General features: G+C 41.2%; 1 protein-coding gene across 2 annotated transcripts in view; it reads left to right on the forward strand.

The window, feature by feature from the left end:
- The window catches only part of LOC102694754 (enhancer of polycomb homolog 1), a 67,761-nt gene that overhangs the window by 15,591 nt on the left and 27,654 nt on the right, over positions 1-24,516 (forward strand). The window contains exon 2 of one of the 2 annotated variants that reach the window (XM_069191235.1): positions 1,696-1,808. Coding sequence is in view for 1 of the 2 variants with exons in the window: in XM_015354026.2 (XP_015209512.2) it covers positions 7,540-7,692 (153 nt within the window). In the remaining variant the exon portion in view is untranslated. Of the gene's footprint in view, positions 1-1,695; positions 1,809-7,246; positions 7,693-24,516 lie in introns of those variants that run through there. The other variant, XM_015354026.2, reaches the window with a different exon arrangement.

The following is a 24,516-nucleotide window of genomic DNA, read 5'->3' on the forward strand; positions in this document are numbered from 1 at the left end:
TGAACCCACTTCAATCTGTTTTTGGAGAAGAAATGGCCAGTGTGCCTTTTAAGAGTAGCATGGGTAAAATAATGTATTGTTTACTCTTTTATATGGTAGATATGGACATGTGAGTCTTACAATAAACAAACAAGATTTTGAACACTCAGTGGTATTTTAGTCTTTCATAAAATTGGAAAAATGCATTGCCTGGATATGTTAAAAAAAGATTTTTTAAATTAAAATGCTTCCTGTTTCTACTTTCAGCTAAATCATCCCACCACCACACTCCTAAAAATGTAATTTTAAATTTTGGCTGATTTAAGTGTGTCTCAAACTCGATCTCTTTTGTAATTCAGCGATGTGCATTCCCTTTGCACACTGTCAATGTTCTTCCAGAATAAAGTTAAACACGAAAGAAGAAAAACGCAACGTTAACAGCTAAAACGTCATTTCTTTTCTTCTCTTTTCAGCATGAAATCAACCTTTACAGCATGTCTAAAAACAAACTTAATATATTTAAACCTCCAGTATATAGGCAGTACGTTACATTGCCGTCTTGTGTAAGGATTCAGTTGAGCAAATCTGTGCAGAACTTAAATTGAACACATCCCCTTTTGATAATCCAGCAGCCATGTCACCCTGCAACTCACAACTGGCAACCCACTGAAGCTAAGCAGGTGTGAGCCTGGCCAGTACCTGGATGGGAGACCTCCTGGGAAAAACTAAGGTTGCTGCTGGAAGAGGTGTTAGTGGGGCCAGCAGGGGGCGCTCACCCTGCGGTCCATGTGGTTCCTAATGCCCCAGTAAAGTGGCGGGGACACTATACTGTAAACAGGCGCCGTCTTTCGGATGAGACGTAAAACCGAGGTCCTGACACTCTGTGATCATTAAAAATCCCAGGGCGCTTCTTAACCCCGGTGTCCTGGCCAAATTTCCAATTGGCCCTCACCAATCATGGCCTACTAATAATCCCCCTCTATGAATTGGCTACATTACTCTGCTCTCCTCCTGATGTGTGGTGAGCATTGTGAGGTGGATGCTGCACATTGATGGTGGTGGAGGGGATCCCCATTACCTGTAAAGCGCTTTGAGTGGAGTGTCCAGAAAAAGCGCTATATAAGTGTAAGCAATTATTAATTATTATTATAATTACCATTCACGATTTCCAAATAGAAACATTTTGCTTCATGAAACAGTTTTATAACGCTGTAATTAAAATCAACACCAAATATGAAGTACATTTAAGTCAGAGTACAGAACATAACGATACTTTGGGGTGTTACCGTATGAATACCGTGCATTTCATTACCCTACACTCTACGGTTTAGTAAATAAACAATGAAGACAATGTGGTTTATTCTCACTACGGCAGGACGCGTAGAAGAAGCCGCGCATGCGCAAAGTGAGGCTGAAGTGTAATGGAGTTCTGGTGGACGCTGGCGGTAACTGCATCACATTTCCTCTACATTACTCATCAACTTAATGCACTACTCGCTATTTTCGGGTCTAATTGAAACGTTCAGTACGCAGAATGTATCGGTATTTGCCATATAATATCCAACTACAGTTCAGTGAATATTGCAGCAAAAAATGAAAGAGCATGTGTCTAAAGGGTGATTTAAAAAAAAAAACTAAGTTCTTTCGAAGTCTTGTTGCTCTACACTTCTGTAACCTAACCCTAATGTTAACCACCTTTTTAACTTTGTTTTTCAGGTCTGTAGCGGTGGATATTACCAAATGGATAAATGTGGAATGTTTGAATCTCTTAACCTAATTGGGGAATTTTACGTGAGCTGCTGCTGGCTAAACCTAACAATGAGAAAAGGGTAAGTTTGGTTTATCTTCTGGGGATGTGTGCAGGTGCTGCTACTGTGGCAGAGTGGGGTGCTACCATTTCACAGAACCAGGGTCTTGGGTTCGATTGTGTCCTCTGTCCGGAATTGTCAAAGCTTCTGTCCAAGTGCAGGGGTGGATTAGTATGTCAGTGGGCTCTAGGCACATACGCAAATATGAACCCTCCTTCTTGTGGATTGCTAACAGCCATATCACTCTGCAACTGGCAACCCCCTGAAGCTAAGCACATGTGAGCATGGCCAGTACCTGGATGGGAGACCTCCTGGGAAAGCTAAGGTTGCTGCTGGAAGAGGTATTAGAGGGACCAGTAGGGGGCGCTCACCCTGCGGTCCATGTGGGTCCTAATGCCCCAGTATAATGACAGGGACAGTATAAAAAGGCTCTCTTTTCGGTGAGATGGGGCTGCAAATTGGTGAAGGTGGAGGGGAGTCCCCATTACCTCTAAAACACTTTGAGTGGAGTGTCCAGAAAAGCGCTATATAAGTGTAAATAATTATTATCCTCTTAGCCCATGCAGTTACTGTTGACTTTATTATTAAGGGCCAAACGGTCACAAACAACCAAATATGCAGCCAATATACTGAAACTAATGTTGTACCTCCAAGAACTTGGATGTTGCACTGATGCTCTGTTTAAAGAAATATAACATTTTCTCAACTGTCTTTAAACTAAAAAGCTTTACTTTTAAAAACAACAGTGCAGTATCACAGTAAACTGCATTGTCACAGGCTTCTCCAGCCTCATAAAAACCAAAGCTGTGGACCTTCACAGGCTTGGTTCACTTTGTGTCCTCTTGTGTCAGAGTATAGCAGAGGGACTTTCAACATAGTCTTGTTCTGCACAGTGTTTCACCTAGCATCTGATTCCACAGACTTTAATAAGAATCATCTGAAACTTGAATCCTTCACAGTGACAATCTTGTATATTCAAAATGCAACCAGAAACACCTGTAAAGGTCTGCCTTGCATGCTTCTCCATCTTGTGCGCTTATAACCAGCTTGGGTGCTGTACTTCCATCTGTAGCTTTTTCTTCATCCCCAATGCCTCACGGGTGTTTTTCTTTTATCCGTCATTGATGTTAACAACGCAATTCACCAACCTGGTGCATCCTTGTCATGCATCAGAAAATAGTGCATGGTTCATCGTTGTGTACGTCTGTTGCTACTGATTTAGGCACTCCCAGAATATAGTAAATGACAGCTGCATCATAAAAAAAAAAGTCTTCCATTGTACATGGAGCTTAAACTTTTGCTTTCTTGGAGGACGAGCCCTAGGTATGTTCCCACTCGGATAGGGCCTTCATCCAGCCCTGCATGTGTGGAGTCGGCACATTCTGCCCATATACTGGGGTGTTTGCCAGGTGCTGCGGTTTCTTCCCACCTCCCAGAGATGTGCCAGCTTGGCTTCATGGGGTATTCTGATTCATCCTGTGATTGGCTGGCGTCTTGCCCGGGTGCAGAGTGTGGGTGTGCTCCACCTTGCTGCCTGTGCTTCTAGGAGAAGGGGCTTTCTAATAGCAGGGTGGTGATTGGAGGTTGGTAGGGGGCATCATCCCTGATCACAAGAACTAGTCAGCCCCCAAGAACATTGGGGCTTAAATATTAAAGTTGGTATAGATGCCTTGCTTATGTGGCTGTTTGATTTTCAGCTGAAGTAAGCATCACAATGAATGGAGGAGATATATGTGGTGGTAAAGGAATAGTGTACGATAAGGTTTGTGTTGGGATAAGGTAACATCACACCTGGGATGGCTGGACAAGAAGCTGCTGGTCAAGAACATCCAACACCTCAGGTGTGATGTGATTCTAGTGCGTCACACCCTGGAGATTAGTTATCTTTTCATTTTATAATATACAGTACAACAGACCTTGGTATGGTTAAAAAAAACAGACCTGTGCATTTGTACTAGTCATTTTGTCCGAGGTTCAGTTTAAAAAGAAGCTGGACAATCCTGGTCTTGCAGAGTCAGTGACTGTAGGTTTTCTAGGTCTTATTAGAGCAAGAGCACATGGAAAAACTAAATATTTTTGTTAAATTGTCCCATTACACCATAATTAGCTGATTTAGGTTAATAGATGATGTACTCAAAAGAAAATGTATAGATAAATCAGCCTCCAGAATGAGGAATACTCACGCCTGGTTTATAACATTTGATACAATTTTTGTTTTTGTTTTTAAACCATGTGCTCCATTCATTAACCCCCGTGATGTCTCACATATTTGTGTTCTCAATTCCACAAAACAGTAAGACTGTTAAATAATACTGGAACTAATCAATATATAAATTATGGTATTAAATAGCTAGCATTGTACAAAAATGGGCTATTCATCATTCGTAAGACTTGAGGGCTATATTTGTCATCTGACCAGCATCATTTGCTACAAGAATGTCTTTAGTACTCAGTGAAAAAGTCTTAAGTAATTAGGAGTTATTCTGAATAACTATTCAGAGTACATTCACATTTAGAGCAAGTAGTAGTATAGTAGTGTTAGCACAGATCTCTGCAGTTATAATACTAACAAGTTACTGAAAACCCAGTTAGAAGATGGGATACATTTCTTGATCTCAAATGCCTTCTGGCTTTTACATTAAAGTTGTGTGTATGTTAATCAAAGAGTTGGGTTTGTAGCCACTTGTACACTGTTCACAGTGTCTAAGAAAGCAGTTAGGTGCAGGCTGTAGTGTTGCTGACCAGCTGATAGGTAGCAGATGGTATCTATGGTTCATTTGTTAAATATGGCAGTTTTTTCCCCCGAAATGTGGATTTGTCATTTTGCTTGGTACCTGTCAGGCCTGGATTTATTCTTTCTCAAAGCTGTGCGGTTATTTACTAGTTTGGGAGCCTCAACAGCTGGTGGTACTGGAGAAATGATTCTAACCGATAAGAATTAGAACACTAGATTTTGTGCAACTTCCTAGTTCTACAGGGGAAATGGTCTAACTTAGCTTTAAAGGAAGTACATTTGCAACTGAACATATCCTGTTTTATCTGATTGCACCATGACTGTTGCCAGGATCTCTTGTATACTTGCTTCCAGGAGCAATAGATCCAATCTGGCTTTTATATTTTAACCCACCTTAAACCTAAATAGAATAAACTTTAATTAAAGGACTCTTTGTTGTTTTGATTATAACATTTCCAGCCTTTAGATGAGTGGAACCGTAATCATGCTAAGGGATTGCAGTTAAAATTTCACTAATCGAAGGAAATCGTGTTGTAGCATCTTTGCACTTCTGACGTTATTATACATATCCACACCAGAATTCAAGGGGAAAAAAGTGTTTTAGAAATAGGATATCTACCATCTTTACACTTTTCTCCTTGTAAGAGATGCTTTGTAAGTGGAGCCTTCTTCAGGAATAGGGTGTAGATGAGGAAGAGAGCTGAGCCCCAAGTCAAAAGAGTGGGAGCAAGAATGACAAAAATGTGCGGATGAAAAGGGAGAGGTGAGAAAGGATGAATAAATATTTCCCTAGATGTTGTTTAAAGCTCTAGTCATGGAGCATAAAAAAGGTACACTTAAAATAAAGATGACAGTACATTGGTTTAAATTGGAAAACTACTAAAGTAAAATGATAGGTACAAACGTAGTTTCTGTATCGCAACAAATAGTTGTATACCTAGATGAAAGTGTCCACTACTTTAAATGTCTGTATGCCCAATCTTGGACTAGGTAATACCTGCTTAGTGGCATCTGATAATATTCTTTGAGGAACTTGCTGATTTTTACCCCTTTTGACTTAAGATATATCACTGGTGCCTCATGTCACACTCATCTCTGTGATCTTTACTCTTTTAATGTATTTCTCTTGGCATACGAGGCAGGCTCTCCTGTTAAAATCCCCCAATCTGTAATTTGTGGAAAACCCTTCCTTTTTATTTTTTTGCACCTCTGTGCCATCTTACTGCCTATCACTGAGCTAATGCTATTATTGGATTCATTTTCCATGTAGACCTACCGTTTTGGGGACGGGCACTTTGCTTGCTGCTGCCAGTGCCTGGGACCTTTTGCAGAGGTTGAAACTGTCCATCTTTAGATGTGAGTGTTCAGTTAAATGGTGTAAATCCTTAATTCCTGCACTTGTTCACATTGCAGACCATGGCAGTGTCATTTTAATTTTCTTATCTGGTAAAATAAAGGATTCAATGAAATTTATCACTAGAAAAAAAAGATGTCTAGCTGTCAGTTTTAATATTATTTAGCAGAAGTATAAACATTCTGGGAGTGCCATTGGTGGAATTTAATCGCCACCCTGTGTTTCTGTGAATTTAACTGGAGTTTAATTGAAAATGTACTAGCTTTTGCTGATCACAACTTCAAAAGGGACAAAAAGATCAATGGTTTGATGATGCATTTAATCTAATTAAACTCTTCAGTAGTGTCATTGTTTAAATCTCAGGCTAATACAATTTGTGGATGAAAGTTTGATTTTAATTAGGTTAGCCACCGATGGTTTTAGTTTTCTAAATGTGTTATTAAGCCTTAAGTTTTTCGAGATCAATTTGGTATTTTTTCCTTCTTGTGGGCATGATTTAGTTTTTAAGTGCTCTTAACTTTTTTTTTTCCATTGGTCTTGTAAAGACTGATTTGTTTTGATTGTCCTTTACAAAGCTGTTGATTCCTTTTACTTAGAAACTCTCAGACAGTATAGAGCAAACTTCCCTGGGTTCGCTTACTTACTGTACCATGCGATTCATTTTCTTTTCAAAAGAGGGCGACATTTTCCAAGATTGTGGAGATTCAACTGGAGGCGTCCAACAAGAAATCGGTAGCAGGCAGCCTTGGAGTTAAACGCCAATGATCAAATACCTGTAACTCTGATGGCACACGGAAGACTTAAAAAAAAAATTAAGCTTGCAGTAAACCGTAGGATGTCTTACTTACAATATTGGGAGGAAACTAAACTTAGAAACTGCCTCAGTGTTGATGCATATTACGTTTTTACCTGTAGTTTTTATCTACCGCACATTTCATTACCAATAGAAACCTGTTCTTCCGTTAAGATGAGAACGTAGTTGTAGACTGTACAGTGTTGGTGGAAATTCAACTTCTCTATCCTCTCGGGTCTGTAGTTTATCCCGTGTTAACCCCCATTCAGCCACAGACCAGGGGGCGAGTGCGCCTTTAAGTCGCGGGTAGCGCGTCCCATGTCGGCGCAACACACACGCCGTGTAGTGCGGATGGAGGCTGCGAGAGCTGCTGCTGCTGCTGCGCGCTGCCTGTCAAGAGTGCGCGGAGGAAAGAAGAATGGGGCGGGGAGGGGGGGGGCCGCGGCTCCTCGGTGCTGTTTATTTCGGCGTTGCGAGCGCTCCCCTCCCCCATGTTGCCGCCTCCTCCTCCCCTCCGGGCGCCGCGAGCGCGCACGCGCGCGGGGCCGTGCGGGAATGGCTGTGCGCTGATCGGGGGGCTGGGCCGCCAGCAGCTACCGGAGAGTTAAAGAGTTTTTAATGTCCGCCATGTTGGCCATGGCGTATTGAACCAGGGAGAGAGAGCGGAGCGACTGAAAAAAAGAGACCGAAAGAGAGCGACCAAGATCCGGGCCTTCCCGGCTCCGTTCGCCTCGCCGTTTGTATTTTTTTTAACCAATCGAACGGTAGACGACTGGAGAACGACACAGACACATCCATGAGAGCTCAAACCGGGACAGTTGTGAATTTTAGGGGATCGGATAGATTTATGCTGCATCTCGAAATATAAAAAATGAGTAAATTGTCGTTTCGGGCACGGGCGCTGGACGCTTCCAAGCCACTACCTGTCTTCCGCTGCGAGGACTTACCCGACCTGCATGAATATGCCTCTATTAACCGGGCAGTGCCGCAGATGCCAACTGGGATGGAAAAAGAGGAGGAATCGGTACGTTTTGCAGTTCCGAAAACCTATTCTTGGTAAAATGTCCAGGTTTCGGCAGCATGAAGGGGCGCCCCTATCTTGTCTGCGCAAGCTTGCACAAAATGGCCGCCATATTCTCGTTCCAGAAAGGCGGCTTGGTTCGGGGTTTTGCTCGCGTCCTAAGCAGGATTTGGTGCAGTATATACAAATATAAGACGGCGCTGGTTGCAGATGGTGTTGTTGGGTTCGGTTGTCGGGGCCCGTTAACCCGGGAAAAGGGTTGCACGGCACAAAGGGGTCACGTGACTCGAGGCGAATCCGCCATTTCGCTGACTTTCTCCTCGCGCTGGGCTGGGCCTCGTGTCGCTGCAGGAGCCGCGGCCCGGTGCGAGGGGGCGCGCGAGAGCTGGCAGCCCACACCCCCCCCCTCAGTCTGAGTACACATGGGATACTACAACATAAACAAGAGCGCTGTCGGCTGGGAACGCAGGTCCGACTGCCTGTGCTCACGTTGGTTTTGACGCAGAAGGAAGCCGTTTTCTGCATTCTCTAGACTCGTTTTTTTTTGCTTCACGACATGAACTGTTTCTGAAATGGAGTAGTACCAGAAGTATTTTTTAACAGCGTCGTACGCGTTCTGAGTTGTTGGCGCTGACAAGAGTTTGCGATGGGGTCACGCTGTTCGTGTTTAAGTTTGCGATCTGCCCATTTGTCTTTCAGTGTTTTCTAGAGACACGGCAGCTGAGCAAGTCGCGGAGGTTTCCGTAAACGAATGTACAGCTTGTGTACGTGAAGGGTGTTTTTGTTTTCTTTCGTCTTCGGCTGTGCCTCGCACGGAGCTGGGCAGCGGGCACTGCCGGGCTGCCAATGAGGAGACTTCCCTCCGTTTGGCAGAAAATGGACATGACCGGTCTGATTCCGGCTGAGGTGTGCTCACGCCTGCTCGGCTGCCGTGCTTGCGCGGCTGTGTTGATACAGCTCGTCAGGAGGCGTGACGCAAAACTGACCCAGTTTTGCCTTAGTCCTAAAACCGTAAATTACCCCCCCCCTCTCCCCAGTCCCAGTTAAATCTGCATTATCGCCTCGAGAGTAGGTCTGAAGTTTTCCATTATTTCCGAACACCATATCTCTTCCTACTCCGTGGCCGTTATCCACACTTCCTCCATTTGCGTTAAGTTTGGCGATTGATTTAAGCCTCTCACGCTTGAGTTGCCGATTGAATGAAGAAACGGATAGTCCTAAATCTAGGCTGGTAGTTTCTTCGCTTCGTTCTGCAGCTTTGAATGCCAAGAGGGAAAGCTTGTGTAGAAGCCGGTCGGGTATGGTGAATGTTTTACAAACGCAGCAGTAGCATCTGTGCGAATAAGTTAAATTGTGAGGTTAAAGCAGGCTATCGTTTTTTTTTTGCAATAGTATGGAGACGCCTCTCTAAACCACTTTACCGGACTTTCTAGTAAGTCCTAACCGCAGATCTACACTGTCACCTTCGTTGCAAATGTCAGTTCGCCTTTGAACTGTTGGCGCCAGTGAGGTGAGATGTCAGTGGGTGAAGTCTTCTGCTGAACTCTGTAAGCAGGCAGAGCGCTGGGTTTGCAGCTCCTATTTCAGTTGTAAACGACAAAACTTGACTTTGAAGGGCTGCGTGCTAAGAGAGAGATTAGGAAGATACCCCTGTCTGATTTTTACCTCTTTGTGGGGAATCCGTACCCGAACGTGCTGTTTTTTAACTCTAACAATATATTCTTCCAGTGCCCTTCTCTGTGGAGATTTTAAGTTCCTTCTCTTGCATTTAATCAATATCACATTTGCATATGTGATGGTTGATGTCTTTGTGGACATTTCCATGGTTATTGTACACACTAACGTTTTAACTTGGTTTTCTCTATGGTGTTGTAATACAAACTGTTTTGTTTAGGGTTGAAATAGGAGGGAAGAGCATTTAATGATGAGGAATGACAAGTTTGATAGTTGCCCTGTTAATTGTTACACTGTTTAGGATCAAGAACCGAAAATTAGAAATTGGATGCATCTGTCAAAGCACTGTAATCCATTGTCAAAATTGTTAGCAACAGGTGAGTTAATTAAAAGCCGTGTTGATTTATGCTGTGTATATGTATAAGAATGCATTACTGATATTACACAATTTATTGATCAGACTAAGTGTCGTGCTCTGCCCATAAATCTCATTTAAACCATTCAATTTTTCGTGATATTCCAGTGGGTGTTTGGATAAGCAGAAAGGGACTGTTCGGCTTCTGATTAGGAAGATGTCTGGGGACGCAGTGACCCACCAAAATAAGGGAGATTTAATGAGCTAATTTTGTATTCCTAAGTCATTCTCATTAAACGAACTTTGGTCTTTCATATCTGCTGTCCTCCAGATATATTAACAGAACACGGCAAACTACTAATCTGGTGTGGTTCCTTGTGGCCAGTAGTAGTCAAGAGAGGCTGCTAAATGTTGCCCACATCACCTTGATTTGTCTTCTCGCTGACATCTGATCCGTTAAAAATAGCAGTGAGAGGAAGGTGAACAGCCTTTTTTTTTTAAGTCTAATAAATCAAGATGGAAAGGAATCGATTTCTTTCTGTTGGTTAATAAATGTTTCTCAGAACGGACTAATTATCGTAATATAACGGATGTATTGCTGTTGTCTTGATAGGAAAGTTTTTAGGTTCTAGACTTAAATGCCCTGAGCCAGCCAGTCACTTTTTACTGTCTCTATTATTTCCGTAGATGTTTGTGGAAACCCTAAACAGATCTCTGTGCAATGGAAATTGTCCCTGGTATTGACAGTTTGAACAGCTTTGGAAATAAAATTCTTCTTGATCACAATGAGAAGTAATGAAAATGCGGATTAGTGTAAGTGTTACGGATGACAAATGGCTTGGAATTACTGTGAATTCCGTGTTGTGAAATAGCTGGGCTGAATACTGGGGTCTGTTCTAAAGTGCACAAATAAGGCTTTGATTTTGTGCAATCTGCCTGCTTGCTCAGTTGGGCTCAGCCCAGTATGCTGCATGCTGTAATTCCCACCGTGGGGAAAATGGCAAGGCTTTTGTTTAGTTTATTGGGTAATAACCATGGAGATATGCAGACATATTGTTGCTATTTGCAGAGGTCTACTGATTATTGTCTGGGGAGTAGGGTGGGGGGAGTGTTTATAGACTTTTTTTTTACCAGTATAATGTATGAAATCAGAGTGGCTATCAGATGTTTTATTTGAATTGTCATATGCTTTTCCTGTCCTGGGACCTTATCTTGAAATTGGATGTTCTAGTTCTTGAAAGTGGTTTCCCTGTAGGTCATTCAAATACTGTAAATGGAAATACAGTGCTAAGATTTGGAGCTCTGACGGGGAAATAGCGATTTTGGCTATTCCTCAATACACATCATGGTAGTGGGGATACAACTTTCCATTGGTAAGCATTTGAAGAGGAGACTTTCTTGGTTTGATTTATTGAACTGACACCTTTGCAAAAATCTAGCAAACCTGAGTGTGAAAACCTTTTCTCTGTAGGCGTATACCTCATTGGTACAAGTGCGAGTTCTATTGAGAATGGATTGCGTAAGTGTCTGTTCTACCTGTGCTAAAGTGATTCTGAGAAGTAGGTTAAAAAGTCTAGCTTCATGTACCGTCACGGTCAATCGAAGATTTTCTCATTTATGTTCCTGAACCGAAACTGGAGGGAAAACAAGAGAAGGAATAAGATGAATTTGAACAGCTTTAGCCATTACCCTGATACAGAAAGGATTTTCTTCATTCAGATGTCCTTTACTCTTGACATCTAGGAAGAGCACTACTTTGGGAAATGGGATTCTGGAACTGTAGGTCGAAGAGGGTGACCTAGGGTGCTGTTGGCATAAGGGATGACCGAAGCACCTTGCGTCGATCCGAGTCTTTTGCCTTGCTTTTCTCAAAACCTGGTCACGTAGCATGAAGAAGTGGTGGGAGTCTTGACAACTTCAGTGTCAGTTGTCATTATAATGTTTGTATTTATATAGAGCTGAACTGTAGTGTTGTAAATTAGCATAAGGAGGTGACCAGCCTTCTCTGAAATGAATGTGATAGCTGTGGCTTTTTACCTACTGTGTTGCTTTTACTGGCTAATTTATTTAAAGTAATGCTCTTATGATCTTCAAAAGATCACTGCCGTGAGCACAAGCCAGGTTCCCCTCTTGAAGAGGTGTTGCAGAAAGTAGGAAATGAGATCAGGCCAAGTGTTCCCTGCAGGCGTGCTGACCTTGTGTGGGGCTGGGGGGAGAAAGGAAAAAAAAACAGCTTCTAGTTGCTGTAAAAAACCAAGCTCAACTAGTGATCAGTGCGGTGAGGGGCATTGTGTATCGAGGGGGAAGTCAGAGTTCCTTTTTAAGTAGCACTTCCTTTTAGCGTAATATTAATTTTTAAAGCTTTATTTGGATCCGAGACTTTCTGAAAAGAACTTGAAACTGAGAAATCTTACAATGTTTAAATCGTCTCGCTATGGTATACCTGAGGTACTGTGCATATTCAATGGAAGAAACTTGACCAAAGTGACGAGTCCAAGCAGAGTGCTTAAATCTCTGAATGCATTTCACCAGTCGGAACTGTTTGAAACTAGAACTGCTTCCAGTTGAAGTTCGATCCAGATATCGGTTAACACTTTGATTTTACTTTGGTGCATTAGAGAATGCATTTAGTGTGTGGATTTAACACTTTAAACCCGTGAAAGGGAGCTCCCTTTCAATTTTAAGTGGCTCTTATTGTTAACATGGCATTAGGTCGCCCATGTTAGTAGTCCTCGCCCACAAAGAATCTGTTATTCCAACTAGAGACTGGTTTTGTATGTGGGGTCTTTCTTCTTACAAACAGCAGTTTCTCCATTCCTGATATGATGTCCTTTGTTTTATGTAGTGCCTTTTAACAATGCATCATCTAAATGCACTTTATAATGAAATGAGAGTGATATGCGCAGATCAATATTGTAAATTAAGAGCTCTTGTTAAAATTGGTTTTGAAAGGAAGTGCTCTAGCTGCTATTGCAGCCAGGGTTTGCCATTTTGTTACTTTTGTCTTCATGCAAATTTGTAATATAGTTTGGGAGTAAAGTACATCTTGAAATGCACCATTACTTCCATTAAGTTACTGAATACAACTCCAGGAAAAGGGTCAGCAAGGCTCTGTTACGATGGATTTTGAGTTTCATTGAACCTGAATGTTTTTTTAGGAAAACTAGAATCTCATAGCTTGTGTTACTTACATCTGCGGAAATGGGGGGACTTTTGCTTACAAAGCGAACATCCTGATAAAGCTCCTGCACAGAACAGCCTACAGATCCCTTGGCTAAGGGTTTGAGATTGAAGAATAGCGCATGTCTTGGTGGGGGGGTGAGCCCACTGTATTTGTGTTGGCAATGGTTCCACATGCAAAGGTCAATTATACAAGGTGAGGTTTTAACTTCGCTGTCTTTTCAAGTGGTTTCATGTTGGCTCTGCGTCTTTCATATCCCACTCGGGTTCCATGGCGATAGTGAAACAAATACTAACGCGGCAAGTGTCGAGCACGCGCTGGCTAGTCTCCAAAGTTGATTACTTGTGCATTTCACATTTTCACACATCGCTGCAATTTTTCTTGCCACTTCAGTCATTTAATGATAAAGTGTAGTTTGCCTTATTGTATTGGCAAACAGGGGGTAATCTGCTAATACTCGTGGATATTATAGATGGTATTTAGTGCACTATCTGTGGGATGTTTCCTTTGAGATTAGGTTCGCCTTGGGGGTTGTTCACTTGTGCCTTTTCTTCCATCAATGACAGTTGAGATACTTTGCAGGCATAATGCCAGCAGATGGTAAAGCTGCAAAAGTAACTATAGGAGTCGCAGGTTTCCCCACTTGTGATTTTTTTCTTCTAGTTGAAAGCAATGAAAACAGATTAGGAAGGTTGTACTGCGTGTACATCTGATCTAAATCAGAATGTATTGTTGGGCGAATTATCAGAAATGCTGCTCCTGACATCTGGAGTCACTTGACACCAAAGCAAAAACAAACATACAAGACAAGAAATGGGCTTAGAAGCTAATGTGCAAAAGAGAAGTTTTAAAATCCCATTTTAAGACCAGATTTGAAAGCGTTAACTGACTTTCAAGGTCTAATAATGGGCTTTGAGAACAGTCCACAGCCCTTTAGCAACAGAACCAAAATCCAGTTCTCCTGGAGCCCACAGTCTGGTTTTGGGAACTAAAAGAGGGCCTGAGTCCAAGGAACACAGATGATGTGCTGGTATGCAGAGACTTAACAGTTCAGTAAAGTATTTGAGAGCCAAACCATTCCATTTATTTATTTATTAACATGGAGCAGCAGTGTTTTGAATCGGATTCTGAAATCTGCAGGGAGTAGTGCAAAGAAACTTGAAAATGATGGAGATGCTCCTGCATTTTAGTTTAAGTGGAACAAGGTACATTGAAGCACCAGTAGGTTATACGTTTTGTCATCTCAAAACTACTTCTCTGGTTGCCCAGTTAGACAGCTTTTCAGGTTTCTAGAAGTTCCTGCTGAAGAAGAAAAGCAAAACCACTGCAGCCTGATCGTTTTCTCCTTCCTGCTTTTCGAGGTGGAATGAACTTCCTGCTTGTTCCTGTGTCACTTGCATGCTGACCGAGCTCCCCGCTCGGAACGGCTCTAGTTATAAGAGTTGTCAGCGAAGGGTGTTCGGCACAAAGCTCTGGGCGTACTGCTGACGCTCCTGTCGGGAGTCCAGAGCCGTTCTCCCTGCCACTGAGAAAATTGTGAGTAATGCTGCAGCTGTGGAGTTTTAAAATGTGTTTAATTATGATGTTATGCAAATCTTAATCTAATTCCACTTCTGACAAGATTCCCACCACTTGGGCGTGAAGCACTCCAGCAAAACCGCCTAGGAGAAAGACGAGGGTAGTTTATGCAAGAGGTTCAGATCGACAACAAGGAGCTGCACACAAGTGCATTTTGTGCCGGCTGGTGTGGTAAAATGAATGTTGTGCGAGCAGTTGAGGAGAAAGCCTTAGCTGCACACAGCAGAAACATATTCTGCCCATGGATGCTTACCAGGAGAAAGTGTGGTGTAGACCTTCTTCCTCAAGTCAAGGTGTTACTCCAAACTCCAGGCCAAAGTGAGTGCGCTGGGTCTTAATTCCAGCATCACTGGCCCAAAAGAAGAGCTAAATATTGAGACACTGCTGTAGATCTCTGTAAACCATCTAGTATTATGAATTTGTAATGCATTTGTTAGTGTTCTATGTACACAAAGTTTTGCCACAGTATAAACGATCCATTACTTAATTGACCATTTTTCTGTTAATCCCCTGTATGTATGGTATGTAGTAGTGTTCTACATTTGTCTCTGCAAAGTTTCTCCTTTTGGTTACTGCTGTTTTATTAGTTTCAAGCTGATGGAACAAGTTATTGGGTTCTAGTATGTTCGGTTTTCCAGCTGACATTTTTACAAAAGTGTTATGGGTTGCATAAGGTGAATGATTGAGTTTTGAGGTGAACATGCAGTTTTGGCTCAAATATTGTAAATGTTTTAATTTACAATAGTGGACTAAATCTTAAGATAAGCAAACCTTGCCTGCTACGTTGTCACCCATCAAGCAAATGTGCTTTATTCTTAAACATTCAAGCATTGATCTTGTACTTTCATGATATACAAGCTCTTGCCATATGATTGACATTACCATTCAGAAGGAAACCTAGAATTTGAGTACCTGGGGGTGCTCTGTCTCCCATTTCGATTTGGTCTTTTACCCAGCTTTCTTTTGTGTAGTGAAATATGAGGTTATTCATTGCAGCACTAATTGTGACAAATCTCTAGAATTTGCTGGACCTAGGAAAATGTAGACAAATATGTTTTCCTGCAGAAAGATAAATGTTCCTGATTTAGTGACATTTTCCACACAATTCATACACATTTAGTGTGTGTGTGTAAATGAGTTTAGGTTAGTCTATATACATTTTTGAATTTTTAAGCTGTATAGATGATATACATGAATAAGATGTAGCATATGCAGAATATATGGGTTATATTTTTCTTATGCGCTTGTAAATAGGTATAATGATGTACACTTAAACTGCGGTCCTGCCCTTTTTTCCCTCAGTTTCATGACTTACTAATTATGTGCTTGTAAGCCTTTGCCATTAAATGGAGCATTTCTGAAGTTCTCTTGCAATTAAGGTTGGATGCAAGCCCTGTTACAAAGGATGAGTTACAACAAGGAATCTGCTTTGGTTTTGATTTCTTTTCTCATTAATTGGGACCATAATGACTGGTGGAAGTAATTCACCTACAGAACAGTTGTCTATAATCTTTCAGATCAGATTGACAGTTATATAGGGGGTTTTGTTATTAGTCTATTGATGTACTTCTGCTTTTCTAAAAATATTACAGAGCTCAGTTTAATGTAGTAATATTTATCTTGGGAAAAGTCTGAAATTGCTATGTTTGTTTCAAGATTAATGCATTCAGAGACATTTTAACATTGTAACATTAATATGGTATTTCAAATTGATAAAATGATAAAGGTGCTCTGCAGTTTCAGTACATAAGATATCAGCTGCTTAATAGAGCAGTTGCAGTACTTTTCCTCCATCCATTGTAATTGTTTGCCGAGGCAGTGGTGGTGGATAATTATGAACGGAACGTTTTGGGAGACTGAACATTTAAAACTCAAGGCAGCAGGGTACATTTTGTAAGACCTTGTGAAAAGTGCAATATTGTGTTTATGAAAATGGTTTATGGTTTTCTGATTTCGCTATTATAATTAAGATCTTTTCTGAAAGCCTTTTGCATTTCATACATTGAAATAATTGAGTAAATATTGTGAATGCTGCCTTTTAAAACCCACAGTTCCTTTCATGTTTTGTTTTTTGAATGACTCATTTCATTGCTTTGCATTTTGTAAAGCCGCTGGTACAGTCTGATACTGGCAGAATAACACCAGGGTACCTTCAACATATTAAGCAGAGATGACTGTTGGGGAATTTTAAATTGTAGTCCTCAAGCTTTTAGAAGATTGAAAGAACATTAATTTTGTTGCATCTCTACATTACCTTGGATGTAAGGTTTGTTTTAAATAAATACCTTTCAGCCACTTGAGAACATGTTGGTCATAACAGGTTTTCTTGGCATTAAAGAGCAGCCGTTGTGTTTTTGGATCAGGGATTGAAATGCAAACAAAAGAACCCGAATAATCCAGTTGGAAGGATCTCGAGGTGTCCAGTCTTTTCTGAACCGATTCTCTACACTACTGAGCTGCTGGGGTTGTGCTGCGAGACTTGTAGCCTGTAAGACAACTACTCGGATTAACACGTTGGTGCTCCTGACAAGCCCGCCCCCAGGGGACTTCATTCTGGGAAAGTTGATTGGGGGATCAGGTCTTTAGCTTTGCAAATGTACAACATGAGGGCGGGGGTTGAGGGGGTGTCCCCGATCACAGAAAAGTTCCCCCTTCGGCGTGAAGCCCTTCTTGGCTTGAGGTTCGAAGTGGGCCCAGAGACTTCTTGTGTGCTGTGTAATACTTGTGTGTACATTGGCTCTTTATTGTCACATTTGTCTTGCGGTTTTAAAGTCTGAAGCACATCTTTCTACAGAGCATACACTTGCTACTGTCAGTTTTATCTGCAGTAAATGTTCCGTACCTCAATCACAGTTCATTACAAGTCTGAATCATTGCCTTCTCTGTTATAAGGCATCTTCAACACATGAGCTGAGCGATGGTTACATTTCTTCTGCAAACCAGGGCCACCAAGTTGGCCTATCTGCCTTTTTTTAAGTAATAATAATAAACTTTATTTTATATAGCGCCTTTAAAGGTGGCTTCTCAAAGCGCTTAACACTTCTTTTGTAATATCTTCTTGGAACTGGCTGCACTCCTTCGAAAAGTAAACACTTTGTTTTTTACTTGTGCTCTTCAAAAGGGCACTTGGCAGGTGTACCTCCGTGCTATAGCAGATAGTTCTCTTAATTCGGTTGCTGTAGGTTTTTGGGGTCCTCCTTGTACCCCTGTCAGCATAACTCCTCTGGGGTCTGTTCCTCCAGGACCCAGAAAGACACAGCCTGTATAACAGCCGCAGTGGCCCAGGAAAAACACTTGGAAGCCCACAGCAGCCATTCTATTGTTAAATAGCTCCCAGAGCACGTTTGCACCATATAGTGGCAGATCAATATTCATTCAATCCTTTGTGATACCCTTCTTAGTATAGCCTGCTGGGTTCTGCGGAAAAGTTGTAAAGCTATTAATTTTTCTCACACTTCTTGGGTCATTGGTTTGCAGTTTTGAGTATGTTTATTGTTATATTATATATTTTAAAAGTTTTCTCCTATTTTTTATACCTGAAAATACTTTGTGAAACCCAACCTGAATATACTGTCACCTTATTTGAGCTGGTGCTTAAAGGTTTTTTACATATTGAACAAATTTAAAATTTGTAAGCTTAATTCAAGGTATGCTCAGACAGGAACCTTCCGGTAGAAATATTAAATGTTTTCCAGTCAGCCACAATGTAAAGTTTTAATGTGGTGTCAGTTTCAGCCATCTAACAGATCCTATACTGTGATTTTGTACATATGTATGTACAAGGTGTAGATTTTAACTGTTTAAAAGGCAGACTGAACTAAGACAGCCATCAAAATGAATAAGTAACTTGTGTGTCTTTCATTTAGTTTCCCTCTTTTGTGAGGGAAGATTTGAGGGGGATGTAGAAAGGGGATTGGATATTTTATATTTTCTTTCACAAACTAATCTGTTGAAACACTGTACCAATAATTTAAAGGTTCTGTTACATTTTAAGACGTCTATTATGCTTTGTGTATCAGTTGGTGTAAAAAAAAAGCTCTGTGAAGGCTACTGTCTATTACTGCTTTGTTTTCGCCAAACATTCAATTAGGACAAACAAAACCATATAAACCCCTGAGGGTAAAAATCTTGCATTTAAGGAAAGCTCAAGCAAACGCCTGCAGATTCAGCTGTTCCTGCGGACTGGAGTGTGATTCCCATATTGTCATACTAGCATTGTAAATCAAATTCTGATGGACTTTATTCAGCATTGTAGCAGCAGTGCACTGGATAAAACTCCAAAATATCAGCCCAACAACTATTTCAAACATGCATCACTTTTTAGTTTTTGGCAAAAAGCATGCATTGTTTTTCATGTGAACAGTCCAGACTTAAAATAGTCTACTATAACATTCTGCTAGATTTCTGAGCTTTCAGAGCTCATGTCTTCATTCATCCAAACCTTCCATGTATTTTTTTGCTTTTTTATATCCAGTATAAAAAAATAGTTGTAAGTAATAGGCTGCATTTATCATGAACATATACATCTTTGTAGTAAGGACACCTGACATTTTGTTGAACAGATAAGGACCTGGGTGAATTAAGTTTTCTGACCAGCACTGGTCATTAATGGGCTGGATTGCCATGGGGTTGGGCTAGCTGTGTGTATGGGTTCCAAAAGAAGCCACAAGTATAACTGCAGCATACTTTGGACCATGTTGCAGGGTGCTGTCCTGTTCCTCTTGTAGAGCCTGGGCAAGCCTGTGTTTGGCATGGGCTTCTCCAAAGGAAGTTCAGCGAGCAAGGGCCTTGATCAGTGGAGCACTGTGCGGTCAGGATGCTAGCAAGTGCTACGAGTGCAGTACTAGAGTGACAACCAATGCCTGTCTAGACATCACACTTGAAATGCTGCATCATTGAAGTCTGTTGCGTAGAACAATATGTTTATTATATGGGCATCTGCCCCACACTGCCAGTCTGGAAAGTCAATACAGAACTTAGATTCATCAAAGAGCACTTAATATCATAAGAGGGAACAGAGGACATGGACATGCCAGTGGCTTGAAGGTGGTGGGGGTTTTTCATAAGGGAGGCAGGTTCCTTTCTGCATTTTTCTTAATTTTCACAAGGTTTAATATTCAGGTTAAATCAACTCATCACATGTGCCAAATTTAATTCTCTGACAAATTAGGAGATTTGGTCCTAGATCACTGTTAGTGATCAATTAATTCATAGCATTCTTTGCATTGATTTAAGAAAAACATGCTTATGAAAAGTTTCCTTTGATGCTTAATTGATGTAAACAATTGAGTTTGTCTAACTGCGTGACTACTGCCTGTTTTGTTAGTTACTCCTCACCTAGTGCTGGCTTCACTCTGCCTGCTCTGGAGGAACTAAGAGACTACAAGCGTTTGAACTGGGTATTTCTGTCCATAAGGATATCCTACTGGAACTGGCTATTCTTTTACCTCATATTAATAAGCGTCTTCCTTAGTAAAGATTTGAAAGCTGCATTCAGTGATAATCAGTCTATTTTGCCCGAGGATGCGGGTTCTCAAAAACTCCCTTGCGTGAGGTATTCAGTTACCCTGCTGAATCTTGCTGCTCCTCCCTGTGGTACAGCATCGCTCTGTTAAGATAGCGGTGTGTCTTGATTCTTGAACTGTGCAGGAAGATGGGGCTGACTGTTCAACTGGAGGCTTCATCAGCAACATCAGCAGTCCCGCAGGGACTCCCCAGATCCTCATATTGCAACAGTCCTATGGAGAGGGGTTATAATCCTGTAGTAATCTATTTGCTGAACACTTCAGTGCATCTGAACACAAAACAAAGAGTTGCTGACTACCCTCTGACATTGACAGCTATTCCCCCCTATGGATTTTGCCTGTTGCCTGCCTCAGGGTCTACCAGTCCTGGTCCAGGAGGCACATATACCTGCTGGATTTTTTTCACCAGATGAGCTCAGTTATACAATTTAACCCTGAATTCACAGGATTAATTTTAGCTGTTTGGCCTTTTCAGTTGAAGGTTACCTTTTAACTGAAGCATTTCACAAGTTAAATTAAATCCCAAACTTCTAAAGAGGAAAAATAATTGCAGATACTCCAGTCAAGCAACTTGTCAGCTGAATTAAGGCTCCAGTTAGGTCACTTATGTTCAGCTGGAATGAAGACCACCAGGTGTGCGGGCTCCCAGGGCCAGAACTGGAACCCCCTGTTCCTACACTACTGCTCAGAGCTTCTCTACTTGGTCCATTTCTTGCTAACCTTATTGATGAGGTCCTGAAATCTATGCTTGTTCCTGTACGGTTAAAATCTGCTCCCTTTTACTTACATCTGGTGTTAGAATTTTGGCCTTGATCCCCCAAGGCTAAGTCGACTTGATCGCTATTACTGTTTTCCAGTTTGTCTTGATTTTCCCCAAAGCCATTCTGCACAGCTCCACTATAGTCTGATCTTTCACTTAGTGAGGTCTTGATAACATTTCAAAGTACATTTAGCCAGCCAGTACAGAAGTAGACTGTAACAATTGTCATCAGCAAGTGTAACTTCTTTTTCAGGGTCATTTAATGTTCTTGTGGATTTCAGAGTAGATTGAGATAATCATGGCATCCTAGATTGCTCAACACATTAGGGATTACTGGTACCTCCCTTGGTTTGGCTACCAGAGATCAGTTTGTAAATCTTGGCTGTTTTAAATGGTCCTCTTAATGGCTGTATTCCACAGGATTCTGTGCTGGGATTTTTCTGTTTGCGTTTCCATGTTTTCTCTTTGATTATTTGCAGGGCTTGAATTTCACTGCTGTGCTGATAACAATCTGGTCTACTTAATCAAGTAAACCTCAGTCTTGTCATTGTGTAACTTACATTCATAGTTTCCCAACATCAGCTTTAAGAAATTGGCTTAGGTGTTGACAGTGCTGAAATTAAACCCCTGACACGAGTTTGTTTTACTTTTCACCTTGTTGTGACTGAAGAATTTAGGAATGTTGGATGCATGTTAGGAATGTTGCTATCTTTTTTTTGCAAAGTGAATTTATGGTGTGCTTGCTTCTATCACATTACAAGTGTGCTATTGCACAGTACTGAGTTTCATGATGAGCAGTATTTCATGAAATTGAAATTGCTTGCCATACGGATGTTTCTTAAAAACTTCTCAAATGATTTTAGCATGACAAGTTAAAAAGTAAAAACCTTAAACCAACAGCAATTTTCTTGTTGCGCTTTTGCAAGCACATTGTTTATAAAACATTGTTTATAGAAGTGAAAATCTACACACGTTTACCGTTTCCTAATAGCTATTTTGTCCTCCTGAGCCTTTTGCACACTTTCTCAGCAATGTCACTTGTATCCACTAGATTCTGAAACCGTGCTGTGCAGCTGAGTGTACTCTTGCAGTGAGGCAAGCAATTGAAGCAACTGTCGGTTTTGGAACTATACTCATGTAATGCAAAATGTTATTAAAATAAAACTGTGGTCTAGATCAGTTGATTCACACCTGCCAGCAGTCTGTAGTAGCTCCTACTTGTTGGACCATAAGAATTGCCAGCCACATGTTTTATGACAAATAGGATGTTCGCAGTTTATCAACGAATACAAAGGCTCTCTGTTGGTGAAAAGTGTTCCAGGTTTCAGAGAAACTTTCCAGTGACAGCTGATGCAGGATGTGCATCATGATTTCTACTTTTCAACAGTGCTGGTAGTAGCTCAAGCATCAGAAGTCCCAAGTTTAAACGTGGCACTGTAAAAGCCATGAAACAATGGAGATTGTTTGCCATTTTAGTTCGAGTTGACATCCATGGCATAACTGCCCCACTCTCCCTTAACAGCGAAAGTTGTTTTTACACAAACTGCACGAGGATGTGTCAGAAGGTAGCTGTTGTGGCCAGCCCTCAGGAAGAGCAGAGCACAAGGTCCCAGGACTTGAGCAATGTAAGTGCCATGCAGTTGAGTCGTCAGGAGTCTTAATTGGAGCTGAATAATGACTACACCCTCTTGTCCTTCACGCTTAGACCGCCATATTGTGTGTCCTACACACAGCAGCATAGCATTCTGTCTGCGTGTACAACGCTCTCCTCCTGGTGACTGGTCTACACAAAGCCTTGGCTCGTTGTTGTGTGTGTGGACTGGAAACCTCTGCTGGCTAATCCATCTGAACTGCTGCTCACACCAACCTTTCTGTAGCATCCACCGGTCCTGGGGCCGGGACCTGTGGTCAGCCCACCTGTAGATGTTGAATGTTTAGCTGCCTCCTCACGGTTGACTTTCCGATGCGTGGGTTGTTGGGCTCTAGGGCTTGTGTGCAGTGCTCAATCAGTCACGAAGCTGAGCCCTCTCCCGGACTGTGGTGGGTTATTGGTGGCCTGTTTGGCTGTGGTGTCTGGCCAAGTTTGTAATGGCAGGCCCTGAAAACCCCAGCCTGTGAACAAGTGTCCAGGCTGCCATCATACTGGTGGCATGAAGATGCTGTCCAGTTGATGAGTGGGGGCTGATCTGTTTTATTCCTAATGTAAACTGGGCTTCACATTCAGCAGATAATGTTGGCTCTTGGTAATGAATTGTTTTAGTGGTAATGCAAGAAAGTCACTTAAGTGTATTGACCCTTAATGATCAATATAAATGCAGCTGTAAGCATTTAGTCAATATTCAAAATCCATATACTTTTTATAGCATCAACACTGGTTTGTTTTTGAATGCTTTTTATAGCAAATCTTTTTCTCCCCAAGCCTTAAGTAAAAAGTGTTGAAAGTCTACGGTATATATCGGTTTGGGGCCAGTGTTTGCAGTGGTTTATTTTGCTTTAAAGTGCTTCGTGGATGGAGTTGCTTCATTGTCTACATAAACCATTTTTGTTGCCTTATTAAACCTGCTTCAACACTGCAGTACTGTCCGTATGTGGGATGTTCTGAGTCTCGTTAAAGCCCTTGTTAACAACGTATTGTCTTTATGGTTTAGCAGTGACATGAAATGGTTAAAGAAAATAAGTCTGCTTTTTTTACAGACAATTCTGTATAATGAATTTAATGGAGTGTCCGTCTACTACATTAGTGAAGATATCGCTATTGATCAAAACTGGGCAACAGCACTGTATCGCACAAGCTCTAGTAAAGCTCCTTTTTCTTCCACCTGGCTCTAGGAAATAAAATTAACTTGTTGTTAACCAAAGACAAGATAGCAGGATTATTGAGCTTTTTATCTAAAGTATAAACCTAAGGAGTCCTTGTTTCAGAAATATTTAACCTGGATATAGTTCTGGAAAAAAAGTAATTAAGTGACCTTTATAAAGCCATAATGTTCCTATTTAAGTGGGAAAAATGCTTGTCATGTTACTTTATTCAATAAATGATCCCATTTTGTGTTTAATAGAATTATTGAACCCATTGAACTTGGTGAAAAGATTTCATCTTTAACAAAATGGGTTTTTTTTTCCACAGTAGTGACTTAATTTCTCAAAACAGGAATCATATGGTTTTCTGTGGTAAAAGATTTCTAGTGTCTATGACAGTTTGAACAAGATAAGCACCTTCACCAACATCTAGGAAAATCTTGGGAACACGGCATGTGTATCAGTACCTTTTATGACATTACAGTACCTAAATCATACCATATGTAAAAGGAGTGTAATCAAATATCGGAATCTTGTGATTTCCAATGCTGTTTTGTTAAAATGGGATTTAAGAATGATGTGAGCTGCCGGGTTGATGAAACCGAATGCCTGTCACCGTGGAGCATTGCCATCATGGTATGTTATGGCTGCTGGGAGAGGGTAAAAAGACCCAGCAATAAAACGCATGCCTTCTCATGAATTAAAATCACCTGTTGCAAAAAAAGCTGCAAGAGCCTTTATTTTCCCCAAGGGGCAATTTGTTTTACAGCAACAGACAATATAAAGAAGAAAACACACACTTAAGGACAATAAACATGATAAAGAGAATCATTTGTTGAGCACATTTATGGTTACAGGTTTAGTTGACAACTTGAACCTGTTTGTTTTTAAATTAGGGAGTCTGTATCTGGGTCCTAAGATGAGTAGCTGGAATTAATACCAGCTCCATTCCGCA

The sequence above is a fragment of the Lepisosteus oculatus genome, chromosome 6 (assembly GCF_040954835.1).
Source record: "Lepisosteus oculatus isolate fLepOcu1 chromosome 6, fLepOcu1.hap2, whole genome shotgun sequence".
Lineage (NCBI taxonomy): Eukaryota > Metazoa > Chordata > Actinopteri > Semionotiformes > Lepisosteidae > Lepisosteus > Lepisosteus oculatus.